A 20,618-nucleotide genomic window follows, 5' to 3' on the forward strand; every position below is an offset into this window, starting at 1 on the left:
CTAAATCAATCACAAACATTCACAAAACATTTTAAAAGTGAGATCTCAGAATACAGGGCATTTGAGAGACATTAGCATTCAAATAATGTTTGTGCTTGCCAAGCAAAACCGGTCGATCAGTATGTTAATCAGTGATTAGCACATCATCCAAGATAATGTTTATATAATAGTGGAGGCGATTTCCCGTCAAAACAGGTTTACTTTGAGCCACAATGTCTATTTTCGCATTTGCCACGAGGTGGCAGTATAATGTTACAGATTTTTTTAAACTGCTTACACACACAATTCTTACTTGTCACACAATTTCTGAAACTTCACACTCAAACAGCAGAACCACACACCAAATCTGCAAAACCACACACTGATTTTTGGCTTTTTACTTATTTTATAAAACACTTTTTGCAAAACACAACACAATTCTCTATGTAACACACAAAAATCTATCAGGACATATCTTGATTTCTTTTTCAAACACAACCAATCAAAATGCCACACTAATTCATCAGCCTCACACTAACTTCTCACATGCACAAACACTTATTGCTTTACTTAATGGCTTTAGAATAGGCCTATAAATATAGGCCAAAGGTCAAGTTATAGGTTTTGAACAACTTTTCTTTTTCTTCAACTTTTCTAAACCCTATTGAGGATTTTTTTTCTCCACATGGTGCTGGAAAGTGCATGATCGTTGTCCCTATGTCAACATAACACTTCTCCAGGCAATGGAGGAGGCATGTGGAGACACTGACGCTGCTTCCATCCGAAGTTGGATACTCAAAAGAGAATATAGTATGTGATGTGGATGAAGTATTGTGGCTGGACCCAGCCAGGAGGAGAGATGGAGCCTAGATACACCCAAACATCTCGCCCACCAACAAACACATGTTGGGTTTCCATGTTTTATGGGATATTATAGGCATAATGGTTTTTATACTGTACAAACTGTATATTCTATCCCCCTACACTATCCTTACCACCAGATCTACCCATGACAGAAAATATTCTGCTATTTTAGATGTTCAGAAAACATAATTCAGTCAGGACCACTTAAGTCAAAAATTACAAGAGACAAACTTTAGTCAATTTTTTATTGGCATATTTTGCTAAAGTTACAATTTGGTGGTATGGCTCTGTTTTAAATTCCCCATCCTTTTCATGAGCTCCATGAAAGCCAAGACCAGGAACAGCAGTAGCTTCTGGGGACAACCTCCCATTTTTTATCTGGAAGAGCAGCACAAAATCCCCCTATTGAGAACAGAGCATGCATCAGTGACAACAGAATGACACTGATTAAGTTAGACACAAGTTTAGCTGGGGAGGAGGTGGGTTGCAAGCAGTGTGCAGTGGAAGCAGCCAAGCAAGTAGAGAGACGGAAGCTGCATTTAAGTAATGCGCCTTATTTTAGAGTTGCCAATGGAGTCCATAGGAATCGGAGCAGCTAATATGGCTAGGGTTGGAATTTGCGCATTAGTTGATAGCAGAACTTGACTACGAGGCCTGCCTGAACTAACGCAGAATGCTTGATTTCTGTATGATTTATGAATAAGCTTGATTCCTCATGGGGACTTGTCCCCACAAAGTCAAAATGCACTAGTATTACTTTACCTGTGGGGACATATGTAGGGTGACCAGATTTCTCATGGTGGAATACGGGACGAGTGCGCAATATGACCATGATATAAGACATTTTATTTCACTATATTATATATATATATATATATATATATATATATATATATATATATATATATACACTGCCCTCCAAGAGTTTGAAAACACCCCTGGAAAAGTCTGGTTTTGGACGATATCAGCATAAATCCTTATAATTTTTTGGTGCAAATACATTACAGTAACTTGACATTATCCAGCAATAATAATTTTCATGGGTTCATTTCATTTCATTACATAATAATGGCAGTATATACATGTCAAAGTCAGACATGCCCCTTTGCCAGCTGTGATGCCTGGTTACTGGTTTAAACTTGGCCCAGGTTTGTAAAAGATTTTTGGGTCAGCACACCTTAATAGCTTCAACAATTGATTGCCAATTAAGTTTAGAATACAATGAAATAATTAGAACCCAGTTTAGGTCAGATAGCTGCTAATGCTGGATATTTTTATGAATCAAAAATTTAAGTTTTTTTCTATGTATAAACTGTTTATGTAATAAAATGTGTTTTTATAATTTGTGTTGTCCCTTACCTGTGCAAAATTATCACAAATTAAAAAGGATTCATGCCAATATTGTCCAAAACCCCACTTTTCTAGGGCGTTTCTAAACTTTTGGAGGGCAGTGTAGATATAAATATTTGTTATATATTGTTATATAAAAAGAAATTTACAAACAAGTTACAAACAATACAACAAATACGACAGAGATTAAACTTGTTTTTTCACATTTGAATATACTGACAAATATTTAATTAGGCTACTGTCCCTTTAAGACCGAATCCATGGATGTAATATAGGCTACTGACACATTTCCTGTTTTTACCCACCTGTTTACGTCCACTTAACCGACTGTATTTACGTGAGATACTCCACACGATGGACATTTTGAAAAACTATGTGTGCATTTGACCATTCGGGCGCGAGGAGAACTGATCGCGCGAAAGAGAGAGAGAGTGCGTGAGAGAGAGGCTTCTGGTCTGTGTTATTCAGCGTGATTCCGCCTATCCCGCCTTCACTAATCGATAACGAATTGTGATTGAATGGTAACTTTGTTCTATGACGAATTGATTAGGCTGTTCTTGTGTGACAGAACTCCATCACCCAGTTGAAAGATGAAATACGGGACAAAACATTATTTTTTTCTTAATAAGTCGGGACACTAAAAATAGAGCTGAAACACGGGACTGTCCCGGGAAAAACGGGACGTCTGGTCACCCTAGACATATGGTCCCCTACCAGGACACACATACGCACCATTCCTTTGGAATATTCACCTTTTTCAAAATGATGCTAGTTTTTTTTTTTTTTTGGTCCAACTATACATGGTTGATGTATTTATTTTCTTTTGTACTGTGCAATACTGTATTCACAACCACAAATGCTTACAGTTAAACAAACAAAAAAAAAAGTTTCAATCTTGCTTTCATGCTTTTTTTTTCATACCATGAATTTTTCAACATCTCTCTGCCAATTACTTTCAATTTTTGCACATAGCAGCTTATGAAAGAAGAGCTTTAGGTTTTGAATAACTGTATATAATATATCAAAAAATTGAATATTATGGCAAACGTGTTTGCAAAGTAAGACAAATGTTTGTGATATTTTGAATGCAGTGTTTCATTTTGCAAGAGATGTGAGGCATTTTGCATTTTGTGTGTGCAATTCTTGGTGTGTAAAGTTTTGAAAAAAAAGAGACAAAGTTTTGAAAATGTGTGTACGCAGATGAAAAAAACTGTAATGTAGGATAATGAACTAGGCTATATCACTTTACAGGAACAATGATTTATTAATTCATTAATTATATAGACCTAAAACACAGGTATTACAGTTCAGAAATGAACCTAGCTACACCAAAACACATTCACATTATAAAAATATTAAATAAACAAGGGAAATATAGTATGTGCTATAACACATAGGCCTATTTTTAAGTTATGGAACATTAAAATATCTGAAAATAAGCTTTAAAATGTAAGAATTTGCTTTAATATCCTAAACAATATCAGTACAAAATATGTTTAAAGGTAACTAATTTATTTACATTTCTTCTAATCTTCAACATAACCCAGATTTTAAAAGGCTGATGTCAGTTTTGGCCTGTATACGTTTAAAAGTCAAAGGCTTTTTAATAGTTTTGTGTCGTTTCCACAGAAGATACTATCTTCTTTATCGATTTTAAATGGTGGAGCAGTAACTTTGATGACTTAAAACCTTTGTGTCCAACAATTATGTTTTCACTATTTACACCATGATTCTTTACCCATTATTCATCCAAAAGCTCGAGAACACTGATTAGTATATGATTGTGACTTAAATATTTCTGTCCAAATATGCTGTTCAATCCCGTTCATTGAGGTGACACCGTTTGGACTGACAACTGACCATGCAAAGATAAGGGATGGCAAATACACGACTTAAACTGTTTGTCTTCTTAAAATAGATACTCAGCTCAGTGCTCTTTCCCCTCTTGTTTAGTTGTACAAGGGTTGCGAGAAAAAAACTATCAGCATTTATCTTTAGGTAATAACTTGTACTTGTGTGGACAGATGGATGGATGCTCTAAAGTATTTTTGAAACTAATGATACAGTTATGCCCTTTCTGTGCCCACATCTTGATGTTGTGACTGACCTGCTATAACATATTCTCTCATACATGAGTACACAGGCCTGTGTTGTTTTGGTGAGTGTAGGTGGTAACTACAGGCATTGTAAAATTCCTTCTGCACCTCCATCATGATGGTGGCGCTCTGGTATTCATATCAGTAGGCTACAGACAGATGGAGAGATATCAATCAAGTGCCTCAGGGATGACGCATTTTTGTAGGCAAAACCCGGAAGTTAGCGGCGCACGGGTTCCCTCGGTTCAAAGCCTATGCATTTTTCCCATAGACTTTTGAAAAATCGCAGAAAATAAGCTGTGTTTAACAAAGGGTTATGACACTTACACGTTTTGTCTATCAAGATAATCTCTGCAAGTTAACACAACATTTATAGATTTTGAAGCCTAAATAAAGTCGTCAGATATAAAAGGCTAACAGTAGGCTATAAACGGACTACAGCACACCATGGACGCGGATCAACGTCGTCACCAAGCTGCCTCAAACTTTATTTAGAAAACAACTTTATTTAAAAACATGCTCGCTGATTATGATCTGTGCTGTTATGAAAACATATCCACTTTTTCATGAGAAATGCTGTCCAAATGTCCCCTTTTTAATGATGACGTCTAAAGTCCCCGCAAAATGGGAGTAGTCCCTTTAGCAACCGCCGATTTTAAGACACAGTGAAAGTTTAAAAAATCACAAGTGGGTTATAACTGGTGTGTTTTATGTCATAGATCAAAACGTGAAAGTATTTAGAGGCTTTGTTAACCACAGACCTTATTTCAGGCGATTTAGCAAAATCCCATTCAAAAAACCCATAGACTACGGCGTTGGAACCGGAAGTCCTAAAATGCTAACTCGCATCCGGGTTTTGCCTACAAAAATGCGTCATCCCTGTACATTAAACACAGGTGTTATCAGGAATTAGGCACAGTCAATTAATACTTGTCTCAGAAATGTTTGGTTTTAAAGAGTCATGTTGGAGCTGATGTTACTTGCACTCTACACACAGGTTCAAAAAGGTTCAAAAAGTTTCTAAGACATAAATTATTGCCTAATACTTTCATGTTTAACAGGTTATCTCATTGTTTTTCAAGTGATAAACAATGTTTACAATCTGTTCAATTCTTAAAATGTAATTAAAGTAAAAATATTAATTAAAACACATTAATGAATTAAAACTAAATCCAAAAATGATCTCATGTTGGGACCCCTAAGATGTTCGAAGTGCCTGACAAGGTTTTATTTAAAAACTTTTCTTATAAATGCCCATTATGGACGATAACGATAACAATAAAGATAGGCTATAGTTCTTCTAAATATAAAATAATAGCAGAGTCAACTACACCACAACTTTAACGATAATGTCACAGCGAAACAATATCGCTTGAATAAAAACATTGACAGCCAAGAGCTCGAGCATTTAAAGCGGCAGTGTGGAGACTAATCATTATAGCTTTCTGTAGGCTATAGTTACCATTTTTGGTGTGAATGGGCGTTAAGTGTCTGCCTTGGACTGTCAGAATTTGCAGCTTGGTGGTGATGGTGATAACCACAGCAGATTGTGACACCTCAACCACCCGTCTGACTGACAGGGATTAGCCTACGGGGAAGGATTTGAAAGGCTTGAAACAAGCTATTTGTTTGTGTGTCTGCTGTAGAATTTTCCCAGTTGGTTCGATCCACAAAATATTTGTTATGAAGAAGACTAGATCCATTTTTTTCTAATAAAATAAAATAGCTGAATAACAAGGAAAACAGGGGAACATTAAAACATGAGTGTTTTATTTTGGATTTTTTTTTTTTTTAACAGATTAATGTCTCGTAAGTAACCGTCCATTGACACTACAGTCTTATTTCACGACTCTGAGATAAGAAGATAAAAACTTTCTTATTCCATGCTGCTCCGGTGAGCCCCGCCCATCACAGACGCGCCAGTCACGTTGGCCACGTCTTCATGAGTACGTGAGGTCATCCACGTTTGACACACCTTAGTGTTGTTCTTTAGCAATGCAGGTGACTTACGCGGCGCTGGCAGGGCTGAGAAGTGTGATCCAGCGTTATGGGTGGACCGAGGGCTTTAACATGACGGTTACATCATATTAACCCCATAATGCCCGATTTATAAAATCACAAATAAAAGAAAATGTATTTATTTGTTTTTACATAGGACAGATTATTACATTTGTGTCCTCAATATAAAATACTTGACCTTTAATTAGAAATTAAGTTAACTTGGGTTTATGATCCTGTGATCATGTGCATTTGTTTTGATGCTGTGAGCATGCTGTGTGGACAGGAGAGGAAAATCACAAAAAGTCCTATGACTGGCTATAAGGTTAAAAGGTGGATAAAATGATTAACAGACAGATTGCGCTAGCAAGGCAGCTATGTCCATAATACCTCAGCAACGGAGTAATTATTACCAATGCCTTTGGCTCTGGTTTACCGTAAAATCAATGGGCAAGTATCTTCATTGTGTATACCTACTTATTCATCACTTTATTTTGCTCAGCCTGCAAACTAAGACACTTGAATACTTTCCTTCAGTTTTTATTCTTATAACCAGTGTAAAGTGTGAGCTTTGCAGAAGGGCAAAACATCTCATTTGTACTTCTCAGCACTATAAAGTGATACTTCCATCATGGGATTTGTCGAGCACTCGATTTTCAAGTCTCTGCCAGAGAAGCCTGCAGAACCAACCTCTCAGCTGTGGTAGATGAACCAGAAGGTCTGAACTGTTTTTTTCAGAAATTACAAACCCAGTTTTCCTGTTTCCAGTAATATCAATATCTGTGGCCCTCATGTGGTGCAGCAGTCCTGTTTGGCCTCAACAGTTTCCCTATCTAATAAAATACATGGAAATATAATGGGTATACCATACACTTATATATGTTGTCTATTCATGCATGACAAAAATAATTAACACCTTTCTAGACTATTGTTTTGCAGTCAAGCAATATTTAAAACCTAAAGATTTAGCATGGACAAGATGGTTGCTGGTTACCTTGTAGTGTTGCCTTCGGCAAGTTGTTAGTGAATGAGTTTAGGTCCTGTTTTAAAGGTTATTTTCATGGAAAACAAAACAATGTCAGGTCAGAGCAATTTTCCACTTCAGTAATTGGTTGCATCTTATCAGCAGAGGCAATGACCTGTAGCAGGAATTCTACCATGTTGCCAGGTCAGAGTAAAGTGGACATGGTGGACCAGAAGGAGTTTTCATGTAGGTGATCCCATCCAGGCCCTCTGTATCAGGTGAATTAGCTCTGGTACAATAACACTTAGGAAATCAATCCACTTTCACCAGTTGGTAAAGATAAAGCTGTGAAAATAATTCACGCAGAGTGGTTTATTTGACTGGGAACAGCCCAGGGTGTGCCTGGACAAAACTGCTGTGAGAAAAAAAGCAATATCTAGCATACATACATATATATACTCAGTACTACATCTAGACCAAACATTTCTTTCACAATAAAGAATTATGCCCTACAATTTATGGCTGTAGTTACTGAGTAACTTTATCCTCCAGAGAGCATCAAAGTGAAATGAGTAGTCAAGTGCCATTATAATTGTTTTTCCAGTGACAAGGATTGATAACGGAGATAAACTGATTGAAGATCAGATACTAAAACAACCTCTGTCAGAAATGACCTCTAAAAATATTAAGTCTGTTCCAGTGGCACCAATAAAACACTTCCAAACAGCTGAGACATGATGAAGATAAAGACTTTCAGTATTGTAAAATGGTAAAAACTTCTTTTGCTTGTTTATATTGTCTGTTTATGAGTCTCTGTGCTGTTCCATAACACACGTTAATACATTATCTATAATACTTTGATCTTACAGAGTCGGTGTTGGCACATCATTACCTAGTTCATCATTTATTAAACATCTACTTCATGACCTAATTCTGCAACTTGTTTACTTCATTGTCTGTGAATGAAACCATCACATTTTGGTGATTTATCCACTGCTTAATGCATACAAAAATGGCCATAAACTGCTTTAACACTCCCATTATATAGTGTTTATTGTCATTTTGTAACTTTAAGACGTCCTATTATTCCCTTTAGTAAATCAGTAATACAGGACATTGAACTGAGTAGCACCTGCTCTGAGGAAGTACGTGATAGGTGAGGCCTTAATTGCAGACTGGCCTGAATGCTGAGTGAGCGCTGCCTCATGTCATGTGTATCTGAATCATGGCTTAGTATGATTCATACTACATCTGACTACAGTATTGCATCACATACAAAGCAGTTTAATGCAGTTTAAATCAACATGAAACAGAAGTTGGAATAGCCTTTTCTTCTGTATTATGGTATATATCCGAGTGAAACGGCTTCTCATAGAAGAAAAAAAAATGTAGAGCAGGATTTGATTTTGTCGGGAATTGATTGGATGGTTGTGGTTTGCTGTTGCTGTGATGTCATGTGAGTGACTGTTTGCCCCGCCTTCGCGCCAGTAAACGCACCATCAGAGAAGAGATGTCATTAGAAGAGAGAGGGTGAAGTTTGTTTGATTAAAGAAGTGCACATGAATTTAAAAAACATAAAACGGATAAATCATTTATAATAAATTCCGCAAAATGATTTCATGATGACTTTAAGCTAAATGAGACTGGATGTTATCTTGGGTTTGAAACAGAAGGACTAGAATATTACTAATATTATTATTTGAATAATATAGTTTAAAGTGTAAAGCAATGCCTTAAAGGGGAAAGGTTTGGTTGGTGAACGGGTGCCACATTGTAGAATTAGACAAGTCACCAAGAAAAAGGGACAAGGACAACAATCTACTACATTTCTACATCAAACTAGCCCCATTGACCTTTCAAAATACCTGAAGGAACGTGTGTAGGCTTTTAATACTGTTATATAGTGATCCAATACCAGCTGTAATGTTATTTGGATTATGTGGGCATGTTTAAATGATAACATAATGACTGTTTTGTCCTATCGTTGGACGGCCGCTGCAGAAAACGGCCTTTGGTTTTGAACCTCCTTTTATTCATTTGATTCGTCTGATGCCAAAAGCTTGTGGGGAGAGAGAGGTCAGTGTTTTATCTGTTCTTTACGAGGAATCCAATAATGTTGTGCAAACCAGATATGAGTTGTTCGAGATGAATCCTGCTCTGTATTTCAAGTGCAAGGACATAAATAGAAGCCAAGGTCATGAACCCAGATTTTGTGAAAAACAGAGACCTGACAGAAAAGTGAGAAATGTACACATTTGATACACAAAGAAACAACAGTTTAACACAAAGTTCTTTACGATGTGTGATATAATATTTCATTTAAAATGCCTGAAAGCTAGTTACTAGTCATGTTCTGTCGTTATTAGTACTGCAGGAATCAAGTTTGTTATTTTCAATATATAAATGGAGAGGTGAATGATTAAAAATGAGCGTAGCACCAGAGTCCATGAGAAACTCTGTTCTGAGTACACAGAGATATGAACCTGTCCGGTAAAAGTCCACAATCCTTATCGGTTATTATTCTCTTTAACCCACTTTAGAACCCTGAGCAGTCTGCTCTTTGATTCAATATGTATTTGCCTATGAATCTTAAAATCATAAAAGTTTATCTAGTTAACAATGGTTTCAGTATTTTTCCAAAACACAATTTGACCTGGCCGATTGCCCGGCTTTTACATCAAACAACCTATACATATCTGTGATCTTCTGATTGGAAGTAAATTCTATCTACTTTTATTTTGCTGTCTAATTCAGTTTGTGGTGTAAATGGTGCTTGAGAGTTGATCAGCATGTTGGTAGTTTCTGTGCAATGTGCCCATTGTGAATGTGCTTGTTATCACTGCCTCATATTAGCTAAACACAGAGAAAGCATTGTGTTGTTGGAGAGGGCACACACGCATACACATAAAAAGACACACACTTCTCTGAACAATTCTTTATTAAAGTATAACCAGTTTTCTGAGTGTTCTGTGTTAAAATTAAGCTATAATCTTGCAGGAACAGAAGAATACCTCTATAAGTATAAGTGATTTATAATGTGAAAGATCAGTCCTATAATAAAGACATTTTCCTCAAGTGAACACTGTCATCATATCTCACGCAATGCTGTGAAAGGAAGGCCTGACTCAATGAAGTTACCCAATAGAAAGAGGAGTGGGCAGGACTGACTAAACACACATCTTTATAATTGCCTGCACATCCTGTCGCGAGCTGCACGTACTCAATTGTCATCCTCAAACTCTCCAAAGACTTTATAGTTTTGTTGGACTTTCTTGTTTTTATTTTGGGACAGTCAACCGGTAAGTCATAAAAAGTCTTTTAAATTATTTTTTATGTTAAAATATTGGCTGTTTTTTTATCTGATAAAACCGCAGACCGTGTGTAAAACATCTCTGACATGATATCGAACGAGATAAGTATTTATCAGATTTGAAGAAAAGATATCCGGTATAAAAAAAAAATTATTAAACATTTAACAACAATAAACAGAAAAAGTAAACCATATATTTACAATTGTACAGCGAAATTTTTTTATGTTTTTATTTTTTTGTTTATCATTACGCGCGTGCGTGTGGTTGGCTGCACGTGCAGATGTCAACAAAGTAGTGTGAGCTCGAGTGGGGTAAAAATATGAGGTGTACGATACCAACTAACTATGGTTTTCACCTCACTGCACATTTTGTATGTCTTTCAGTTTCATATCTGTTAAACTCAGGTCAGTTTATGTAGTTTTCTCCTAATGAGATGAACCAAGTGTGATAACTGGAGCAGTGCTGAGACCAGAATTGACAACCACAGTACTAGACCAAAGTCATTCATTTATGTAGCTTGGATGGTTATGTTTTATTTCACCTGACCCGTCTAAATAACATATTGTGTCTGATCACTTGCATCATAGACATGGTAGACATTTATGACCTAGGCCTACTAATAATTACAACGTCAAGCTTACTTGTTTACTTATTCTCAAAGCAGATCATAAAGAGTCAATAGACTACTTTGTTTCCATATAAGCTTTGAATTTGTATTATGAAATGAACATATTAAATATAAAATTTGGAATATATACATTAAAATATATGAATATATGCATGGATTTGATGAAACTATGGAATTATAAACAATAATATTAAATTAGGAATGAAAATAAATATCAATAATTAAATGTAAAGCTCAGGACAATGGCAAAATGTAACACTTTTCAGATGCAGCATATAATTTGCACAAAAACAAAGCAACTTTAGAGCTTACTAGGGTCTGAGGTGCATCAGAGCTGGGTTTTTTTTTTGTGTTGAGAATTGCTTTATGAGGCCTCCTCAGAGCAGGCTGTGTGTAGGCGCCTTTACTCATACAACAGCAGAAACATCAACTATTTGAAGGATAATGTATAAAATATCTATACACTGTAAAGAATTGTTGGTTCAACTTAAAAAAAGTAAGTTACCTGGTTGCCTTAACATTCTGAGCTCATTGTAGTTCATTAAAAATTTGAGTTAATACAATGAATGGGATTGGTTTCATCAACAGAAACTCAAAATATTATGTTATCTGAACTATATTAATTATCTAAGTTGATTTGACAAAAGAAAAAAAATGTTGTGATAGATCATGAAAATATATATTTTTTTACAGTGTATCAATTATAAAGTCATAATAGTGTATGCATACATGGCTGTAAAACTTAAATAGGAAGATCAGAGATTTTTACCTATTAGTTTTGGAGAAGACATTTTGTAAGAATCCAGCACCCCTGCAGTGATCAATCTAAAATGCATTAAGTTCAAAATCTCTCACAATATTAAAAATGTAGGTGTACTCTACACATGCTTAATTCAGGCTTCCGGATTTAGATAAATAGTGGATTTTATGATTCTCAAAGGTTAGGGAAGCAGTCTCAGTTTCTGGGCTTAACCCTGATGATTCTGGAACTGTGATTCTAGTTACATTTTCAGACAAATTTGGAAGTCACTGCCATGTCAAGGGATAGATTTCAACAAAAGAAGAAGAAAAGGTTATGGGAAGTGAAAGAAGCATTTCCCTCTCCTCTGTAGGGCTGTAACAGCAATAGTGGTTATGATCCAAAATAAACATAGTTACTGATATTGATGCAATATAGCAGCCAAAGTTAATGAAAACAATTATATATGCATATGTTCCAATATTTAATTTAAGAGATTATTAAGTCTTGTTTACCATTATAAATTGAAATGGAAACCTGGTCTGGAGAAATTGACAGGTGAACTGGTATGTTTTGAAGTATAGTGAGTGTTTGAGGGAATGGGATGGGCAGGATCTGTCCTTAAGTCACTGCAGTTTATATCCTGCTGAGGCATTACTGCCACTGCCAGCCACTCCCAGGTAAAAGATTAGTAAAGAGAGGCCATAAGGGCACACAGCTTAAAAACAAGCAGGTGACCTACTTGCCAGCTGACCGTTACTTGTAGAATTTCCTTGAATTTGATTATATATTTTAAAATAAAAACGTCTCATTTTAAGATGATTTCTTCTAGCTTGGTTAGTATTCATTGGTAATTTCAGTTCTCACATGATTCTGGTCAGGAATGTGTGTAGGGGGCTGTTGTAGAAATCTCAGCAAATGATGGACCACAGAAATTCCGCTTGATAAACAGCTTGGCTTGGTTCCTAGAGCTCGTCTGTGAATCAGAAAATCAATCGCTGCTTTTTTTATAGGGGCTTGGTACAGGAACTCTTCTTGAACCTGTGGGATGATAAAACACAAAGGCTTTCATGCTGGTTTTGTTGCAGAGCTGGAAAAAAATGGCTAGAGTTTAAGGGGCGGAGGGACTGCAGGAGCCATGGAAGCAGCTGTGTCAGTGGCTTCCTGTGTGTAGCGTCCAGACCCGCTACAGAGGAAAAGCCTGACATGTGACCTTTAGAAACCTCAGTCAGACAAAGAGCCTGTTCAAGCTCTTGCTCAATTGACATGCGCATCAACATTCAAACGGTCGTCTTTTGAAATGCATGATCTGCATCATCCAAAACAAATTAGGAAAAACTGAGGATATAATCAAAAAATAAATGTTAATGTCAAATGTGTGTCTGTTTTGCTGTAGTTACACTAAAATTACAAGAGCTGGATCTGAAGCTGCAAATACATCGCAATGTGTTAATAAAGCTGCACAAGAGTGGCATCAAATAAAGTTACCTCAAATTGTTTTTTTGTTTTTTTTTTAATTTCTTGATTCCACTCAGGATATCTCATAAAGTTGTTGTAAATAGCTGTTGCCAAAGATGAATTACACCAAAACAAAAACATGATAATTTGATACTTCCTTCTGTGACCTTGAATTATTTGAAGTTCACCAACCTTAACGTTGTGTTTTCCCTACCTCTAGGTGTCCTCGTTGAGAATGGATGAAATCCAGGTAGTCGAGTCGAAGCCTCTGCTTGTGGACCGGGATTTGCCAGTATGGGAAACACTTGTGTAATTATTGATAACATATAAAATAACATATATATAGCGTTAACCTACGCTGTTTCTCCTCTATTCCAGGGGTTAAGAGAGGCTGTCCAGCAGCTGGTGATTAAGGCAAGCGTTTCATTTTTGGATTTTATTTGTATGGTTTAACTTTACTAACTAACTATGGCTACCCGCAGAAATAATTTCAATTCAACACCCACTTCATTCAGAAATTCATTCGGTCATTTTTTGCCAGTCATGACACGATGGCATTACTGATACTGTACAGATACACTGTGCTGATCCTCACACAGATTAAAGTCCTGAAGTTTGGGTCATGTGTTTAATAAGAACGTTCAGCCTCTAGACCAATGACGTAAGCTGCTGAGGGATACACCGGCCATCTGCCCGAGGCGCTCACGTAGGCCTCGTCCTGTTTAAAGAGATTAGTGCCAGTAGGCAGACAACATATGTTTATGTTCAGTCGCTATACAAAGCCAAGCAAAAGATGTTTATGTCCTTGTCATTGTTGAAAGATGTAATTTGACTTTCTTAGCAGCTTGTGCTGCAACTTGAGGCAGCTGAAACTAGTTTCTGCAGCGTCAGCCAGTTGATCTTTGACCGAGGCCTGCACTCAAAGACTTTTCTCAATGACTCTTGCAGTGCATGGTGGTTATTTGTCATTGTTTGTCACTAGTGTTAAATTAACTTCAAGAAAGTTCAACTGAAAGTTAAATTTCAATCCGTTGGAGATGATTTATGATTTGTTTGTTTAGTGGTTATGCAGCTTCTATTTTTAAACATGGGAAAACGTATAGAAATACAGATTCTCATTAGTCAATATGTGCTCTTTCCAAATTAAGAAGTTATATGAGTTGGTTTCTTTTAGAGTGAAAGAAATATGACAAGTAGTAGCAAATATTGCCATTTACTGAGCTTTTATGTAGCTCGATTGCATTTTATTGCAGATTTACTTGAAGACAACTATTATTCAGTGTGCACCGCCACCACAGTCATCACATTATAGTTTGGCTGCACTGGCCTAAGTTTCCAATGGCCTAGAGTAGGCTACTGCAAGCATCTGACAGAGGCTGATCCAATTTACGGATGTCGTTAACCAGAATTAACTTGTTTTGAACTTGGTGCAAAGCATGCTGGGAGCATGGGGCTTATGTCGAGCGACAGCAACGGGTATAAAACCCTGCGCACAGATGAATATTAGCTAAGTGTGCACACAGGAGCTTACTTCCAATCAGATCTTGTATTGATTCTCATTGCTACTACTAATTACAACTGGCAACCATGGTTCTGGAGGACTCTGATATGGAAATAGTATTTGAGATTGAAGTCGCTGTGAGTAGAAGCATTCATTTTTGCTTTCATTTTGTTGTCTTAGTAGTTCAAAGTGTTTTGACAGAAAGGAATTACTGTGTCAGTCATAATTAGGGTTTAATTCTTTGTGAAATTGGAGGAATTGTCAGTTGAGCATTATGAAATCAGGCAGACAGTTTTTATGGACTGTGAGCTTTAGATTTGTAACCAAAGTGCATAGTGTTGAAATGTTTGCAGTTAGTCTGTGGTTCATTTGCAGACTTGTGTTGACCTTAAATGTTACATGAAATTGCGTGACTAATCTGTAAATATGTTTTTAAAACTGAAAGGTGTTAATTTCACAGTAATTGAAGAAAAAAAAAAGCGCTGTTGGAGTAAATTGTACCGCCGATCATATTAATGCTGATTATGATGGTTCAGCAGATGCTGATAAGCGTTGTCTTGCCATGTTGCATGTAGGAACATGATGTGGAGACTCCATATGGCAGAATCCACTGTACCATGAAAGGAGTTCCTAAGGGTGACCGGCCCGTCATTCTTACCTTCCATGATATTGGACTGAACCGTAAGCTGTTAAATATCTTAAACAGTCATAAAACTCTTGAAAATGTCCCCTAAATATTTTTGTTTTGCTTTACAAGACATGTTAATCAAGAGGTTCTTCAAAAGGATAAAGGCTTTAATGTATATATTATGCTTTTCCAATAGACAAAAGCTGTTTTGACCCCTTGTTCAGCCATGAGGATATGCAAGAGATCATGCAGCATTTTGCTGTGTGTCATGTAGATGCACCAGGGCAGCAAGAGGGAGCTAACACCTTCTCCACTGGGTGAGTTATATTATATATAGATGGATCAATTAATATAAATAAATGAATGCAGAAAAATAATAATTGACTCTTTTATATACATATAGATACGAGTATCCTTCCATGGACCAACTGTCTGAGACTCTTCCATCAATCCTTAAACATTTTGGGTGAGGTGTTTATTTTATTATTATAATACCATTTTAAAAAGATTTCAGATTTTTTTTTTTTTTAAATCCTAAACTGATTTTCTTAAACCCCACAGACTGAAGAGTGTGATTGGCATGGCTATCGGAGCGGGTGCTTATATCCTTGCTAAGTTTGCTGTGAGTTTGACATCCTTTTTGATTATTAATAAGTGATTTATAGTTTTAATTAAACCAGGATAAAGAGCTAAAAGTGTTTCTTTTCCTGTGGATTTTGGCATTCATTTGGCTAGTTTAGCTGCTGAGGAATGTCCCTAAAATACTGCTTGACTTGCAGTTTCTTTATTTATAAAATTAGGGTTTAAATGTGGTTTGCAAATACTATTTTCTTTTCTAGTTGGATTACCCTGCTATGGTGGAAGGCCTTGTGCTAATAAACATCAACCCATGTGCTGAGGGCTGGATGGACTGGGCAGCACACAAAGTGAGTGCTAACCACTAAAGTTCATCATTTATGTAGCGTTTCAAGCTTTTGCGTCTGTCATGGGCTCATTATTCGCATTACTTACAGATCACTGGTTGGACTCATGCCATGCCTGATATGATCATCTCTCACCTGTTTGGAAAGGTTGGTCAAGTTTAATGTCCAACAATATCTAGATCATTTTTTGAATCAATGAATTTATACTAACACAAATGGGTTTTATTATTATTATTTCTCCAGGAGGAAATCCAGCAGAACCATGAACTCATTGGCAGGTTCCGTCACCACATTGTGAATGACATGAACCAGTTCAATCTGCAGCTCTTTGTCAAGTCATACAACAGGTAAGCTTAATACCACTACTTTCTAAAAAAAACAATGTCCGTTGACATAACATTTAATCAATGTTTACATCCACTTCACAGCCGAAGAGACCTGGAAATCGAGAGGCCTGTACCTGGTGGACACGTCAATGTCAGAACTCTAAAGTAAGTCTGAAGCCACTTTCAGATGGCTTTTATAAACTTGTAGGATGGATTTCCTGTAGTCATGACTTTGTCACTCTGTTTTCAGGTGTCCTGCACTCCTGGTGGTTGGAGACAGTTCCCCTGCAGTGGATGTTGTGGTAGGTTTAATTTTATCCCAGGACTACTTCACTTCATTGTTATTGCTCCACACTTTATATGTATATTTAGTGGTTTAAAATGTCTGTTTTCTGTACAGGTCGAGTGCAACACAAAGCTGGACCCGACCAGAACCACACTGCTTAAGGTGAGTTGCGTCCAGTGAAGCTGGCAGGTATTTATATCCCACGTGGAAAAGTCGGTGCTGATAAGATTCCGATAGCTCAGCATTATCTAGTGACTAATTTACCCAGGTAGTGCAGAAGCGGTCTACACTGGCCAGCTTCAGGGCTGAATCTCACCACGGCTGACCTAATTTTCCACAGCCCGCCCTCAGGTAGACTAAGAATTAGGTTTATGGCGTCAGAAATGGCCTATTTATCACCGATAAGTGCTGAGACCAGTGGAGTTAATGGTGCGCTAGGTGTTTCAGACACCTGCGTGAATGGCAAAAACAGAAATGAGAAACAAGCAGTGGCGCATTTGTGTTTTCCCTGCATTTTAACCAACACTTTATGTGCCTCGTCTTTCTACAGATGGCTGACTGTGGAGGCTTGCCCCAGGTCGACCAGGTGTGTATTTATAAAGTTTATGATCATTTAGATTAATTTACAAGTTTGCTCAAGGTACAGGATGATAATTAGGGATGAAGCGCGCGCGCTAAGCTCATTACGGACAGCAATGGCACATAGTTCTCTGTTCTAATACTTAGCTTGCCACCTGCTGCTACCAGCTGTTAAAATCCATCCTGTTTCACAACATGTACTTAACGAAATCTGTTTTCCACCTCGACCTGATTAGTTGTTTTTGAAGTCAAATAAACTGAATTCTCCTTTTATTGTCTCTCTAGCCCGGGAAGCTAACAGAGGCTTTCAAGTACTTCATTCAGGGCATGGGTTACAGTAAGTATTGTTATTGTCTTTTTGTTCAGTCTCTATTTGACCATACAGCTGTGTCTTTATGAAGAATACCCGTAGCGCATTGCCTGAACTCCTTTGTTCATGTGAAACTAACAATATATATTACTGGGGTGTGCTGCCCTCTAGAGGTGTGCTTTAAATTTCAACCTGACTTGCTCAATTTGACCTTTTTTGAAATAAAGGTCTAACTTTGGGATCAGTAAGTTAAATTAATACTTTAATAGTTTGCTGTGTCCTTTATGAATAAAAGATTGTTTACGGCACTAAAAAAAAGTAATTGCGACATTTCATCTAAAAAATTCTGACCTTTTTCTTCTAATTGCGAGTAATAAAATCAGAATCGTGTGTTATAAAGTCAGAATTTCAAGATATAAAGCGTGATATTGCGTTATACTTTTTTTCTCAGAATTGAGAAAGTGGAAGTGCGTCTTATAAAGTCAGAATTGTGAACGCCAGTCTTTTCCCCCTCACAACTGGACATTATAACATGCCATTGCGAGTTTATATCACAATTCTGACTTTATATCATGCAATTTTCGCTTCATATCTGGCAATTCTGACTTTATAACTCATAATTCTTACTTTATATCATGCAATTTTCGCTTTATATCTGGCAATTCTGACTTTATAACTCGCAATTCTGACTTAACTCACAATTCTGAGGGAAAAAAAGTCAGAACTGTAAAATATATCCTCTAGTTGCAAGAAAAAAGTTGTAATTGTGCGATTTTAAAAAGTCGCAATTATCTTTATTTCATGGCAGAAACAAGCTTCCATAGTAAACCGATCAAAAGTGACAGACATGATGTTAAAAAGACATTTAAAAATAAAGGTTCTTTTAAAATGTCTATCAAAAGGTCAGTTTTCACAAAAATATTAATCAGCACAACTGTTTTCACCATTAATAATGCTTCTTGAGCAGCAAATCAGAAGAATGATTTCTGAAGGATCATGTGACACTGTAGACTGGAGTAATGACGCTGAAAAATGTAGCTTTGCCATCACAGTAATAAATTACATTTTAAAATATATTCAAATAGAACACAGTTTTATTAATATTTCATAATTCTACTGTATTTTCGGTCAAATAAATATAGCCTTGATGAGCATTTTTTCAAAAACATAAAACATATACTGACACCAAACTTTTAAACGGTAGTGTTTCTGCGTATTAACCTTGGATACATGTGATTCAACATAAATCATCCAATAAATTTGATAAGCAAATGCAGAAAAGCTTTAAAATATGTATCCTAATCGGTCTTCCTCTGCCTCTCAGTGCCCTCTGCCAGCATGACCCGCCTGGTCCGTTCCCGCACGGCATCCGGATCCAGCGTCACCTCCTTCGATGGCAACCGCAGCAGGTCGCACACCAACGAGGGCAACCGCAGTCGGTCCCACACCAACGAAGGCCGCACTCGTGCCCACACCTCCGACAACCAACGCGGACGTTCACACACCGAAAACATGGACAGTTCTGTGGACCAGGCTCCCAAGTCCACCGAAGTGTCCTGTTAGACTGGTGACCTTGTCTCCGGTCCATCTCACACATGCATTGACCTCTGTTCTGACTGTGCTGCGCTGCCACTAACTACACATGCAACAGGACCGCCACATGTTTCCCTCAGGGGTCTTGCACCATTTTATTAGTCAGAGAGCATTTACGCCAAAGTGTCTTGTGTCCAAGACTATATTTCCTGGGGAAACGCTGAGGAAGGAGTGGCTAGGGTGGATGAAGGACAGAATGTTGGAGTTATTTCTTTTGCACCCTCCGCAATGGCTGTCTTTTTGTTGTTAGAGGCAATGCAGCACAGAGACATCATGATGGTCATCATCCAAGTATACTGGGCACTGAGAAGGGCACATATTTGTAAATTTATGTTGATCTGTAGTCCGCAATTTAATCTTTTGTCAAGTTATTATTCCACACTTTTTCATGCTAGTTTGAGTGCATAATTAATTTGTATAATCTGTATATGTTGAAATGAACCTCACTGAATGGAAAAGGGATTGGTTGACCACAGAGTAGAGATGGTGGTATTTTTTTTTTTTTAAGTTGCTAACCTACCTTATAAAACTAAGGCATAAGCTCCTAATGTGTTGATTTTCATTTTCCTGTGTATGTCCCATTATTTTTGGGTTGTATTTGTAACTCAGTAAATGATACTCTTAAAGTGATTTTAAATGATTTTCATGGGATCAAATATTTAAAAAAAAGAATCTTAACATTAGTTTAAATTCAACAAAACCAATTTGTAGATATAAGGATACAGGAAAATGACTGTATATGAGTGATATTTTTGTTGTTTTTTGTTTGTAACAATGATGATTTCTATGCAATCAAGCACAACAGAACAAAATGTGCCATGGAATCCTCTACTTGGACTGGATGCTTTCTTTTTCTCAAGGCTTTGAAAGAATAAAGCGAAGGATTGCTCAGAAAGAGAGATAAATATAAGCAACACACCTGCTCTTCCACGCACACTAAAACGCTTGCAGCTTTGTAAAGATGTAAAACAACCTGATGCACTGCATTTTTAATGGAATAACAGTTTGTATTTATTAAAAAAAAAAAGAAAATAAAAAGCTGGTTACTCAGTTTTTTGGTCTGTGTTTATTTGACAACTCCAAAC

General features: G+C 36.9%; 1 protein-coding gene and 1 long non-coding RNA gene across 3 annotated transcripts; one reads left to right on the top strand and one right to left on the bottom strand.

The window, feature by feature from the left end:
* Positions 1 to 1,098: 1,098 nt before the first annotated feature.
* On the bottom strand, positions 1,099 to 7,656 carry LOC137037082 (uncharacterized). 2 transcript variants are annotated; one of them, XR_010897244.1, is made up of 4 exons: positions 7,282 to 7,656; positions 7,037 to 7,120; positions 4,301 to 4,438; positions 1,099 to 1,245 (listed from the first exon to the last, which is right to left on the bottom strand). It is a non-coding gene; the product is annotated as an uncharacterized lncRNA (long non-coding RNA). The 2 variants fall into 2 exon arrangements; XR_010897243.1 differs by lacking the exon at positions 4,301 to 4,438.
* ndrg1a (N-myc downstream regulated 1a) lies at positions 6,820 to 20,578 on the top strand. Its single transcript, XM_067410842.1, has 16 exons — positions 6,820 to 7,005; positions 13,608 to 13,679; positions 13,766 to 13,801; positions 15,464 to 15,569; positions 15,713 to 15,833; positions 15,920 to 15,982; positions 16,078 to 16,138; positions 16,356 to 16,442; positions 16,530 to 16,586; positions 16,683 to 16,786; positions 16,868 to 16,930; positions 17,016 to 17,067; positions 17,166 to 17,213; positions 17,602 to 17,637; positions 17,916 to 17,967; positions 19,265 to 20,578. Exons 1-16 carry the CDS (start codon positions 6,994 to 6,996, stop codon positions 19,501 to 19,503), a joined length of 1,209 nt encoding a protein of 402 aa, XP_067266943.1. The 5' UTR covers positions 6,820 to 6,993; the 3' UTR covers positions 19,504 to 20,578.
* The last annotated feature ends 40 nt before the right edge of the window (positions 20,579 to 20,618 follow it).

Source organism: Chanodichthys erythropterus, chromosome 15 (assembly GCF_024489055.1).
Source record: "Chanodichthys erythropterus isolate Z2021 chromosome 15, ASM2448905v1, whole genome shotgun sequence".
NCBI classification, from domain to species: domain Eukaryota; kingdom Metazoa; phylum Chordata; class Actinopteri; order Cypriniformes; family Xenocyprididae; genus Chanodichthys; species Chanodichthys erythropterus.

Coding starts and splice junctions, on each gene's coding strand:
- ndrg1a (XM_067410842.1), top strand. Junction 17,068..17,165: donor CCCCTGCAGTGGATGTTGTG/GTAGGTTTAATT, acceptor TTTTCTGTACAG/GTCGAGTGCAACACAAAGCT. Junction 17,968..19,264: donor CATTCAGGGCATGGGTTACA/GTAAGTATTGTT, acceptor TCTGCCTCTCAG/TGCCCTCTGCCAGCATGACC.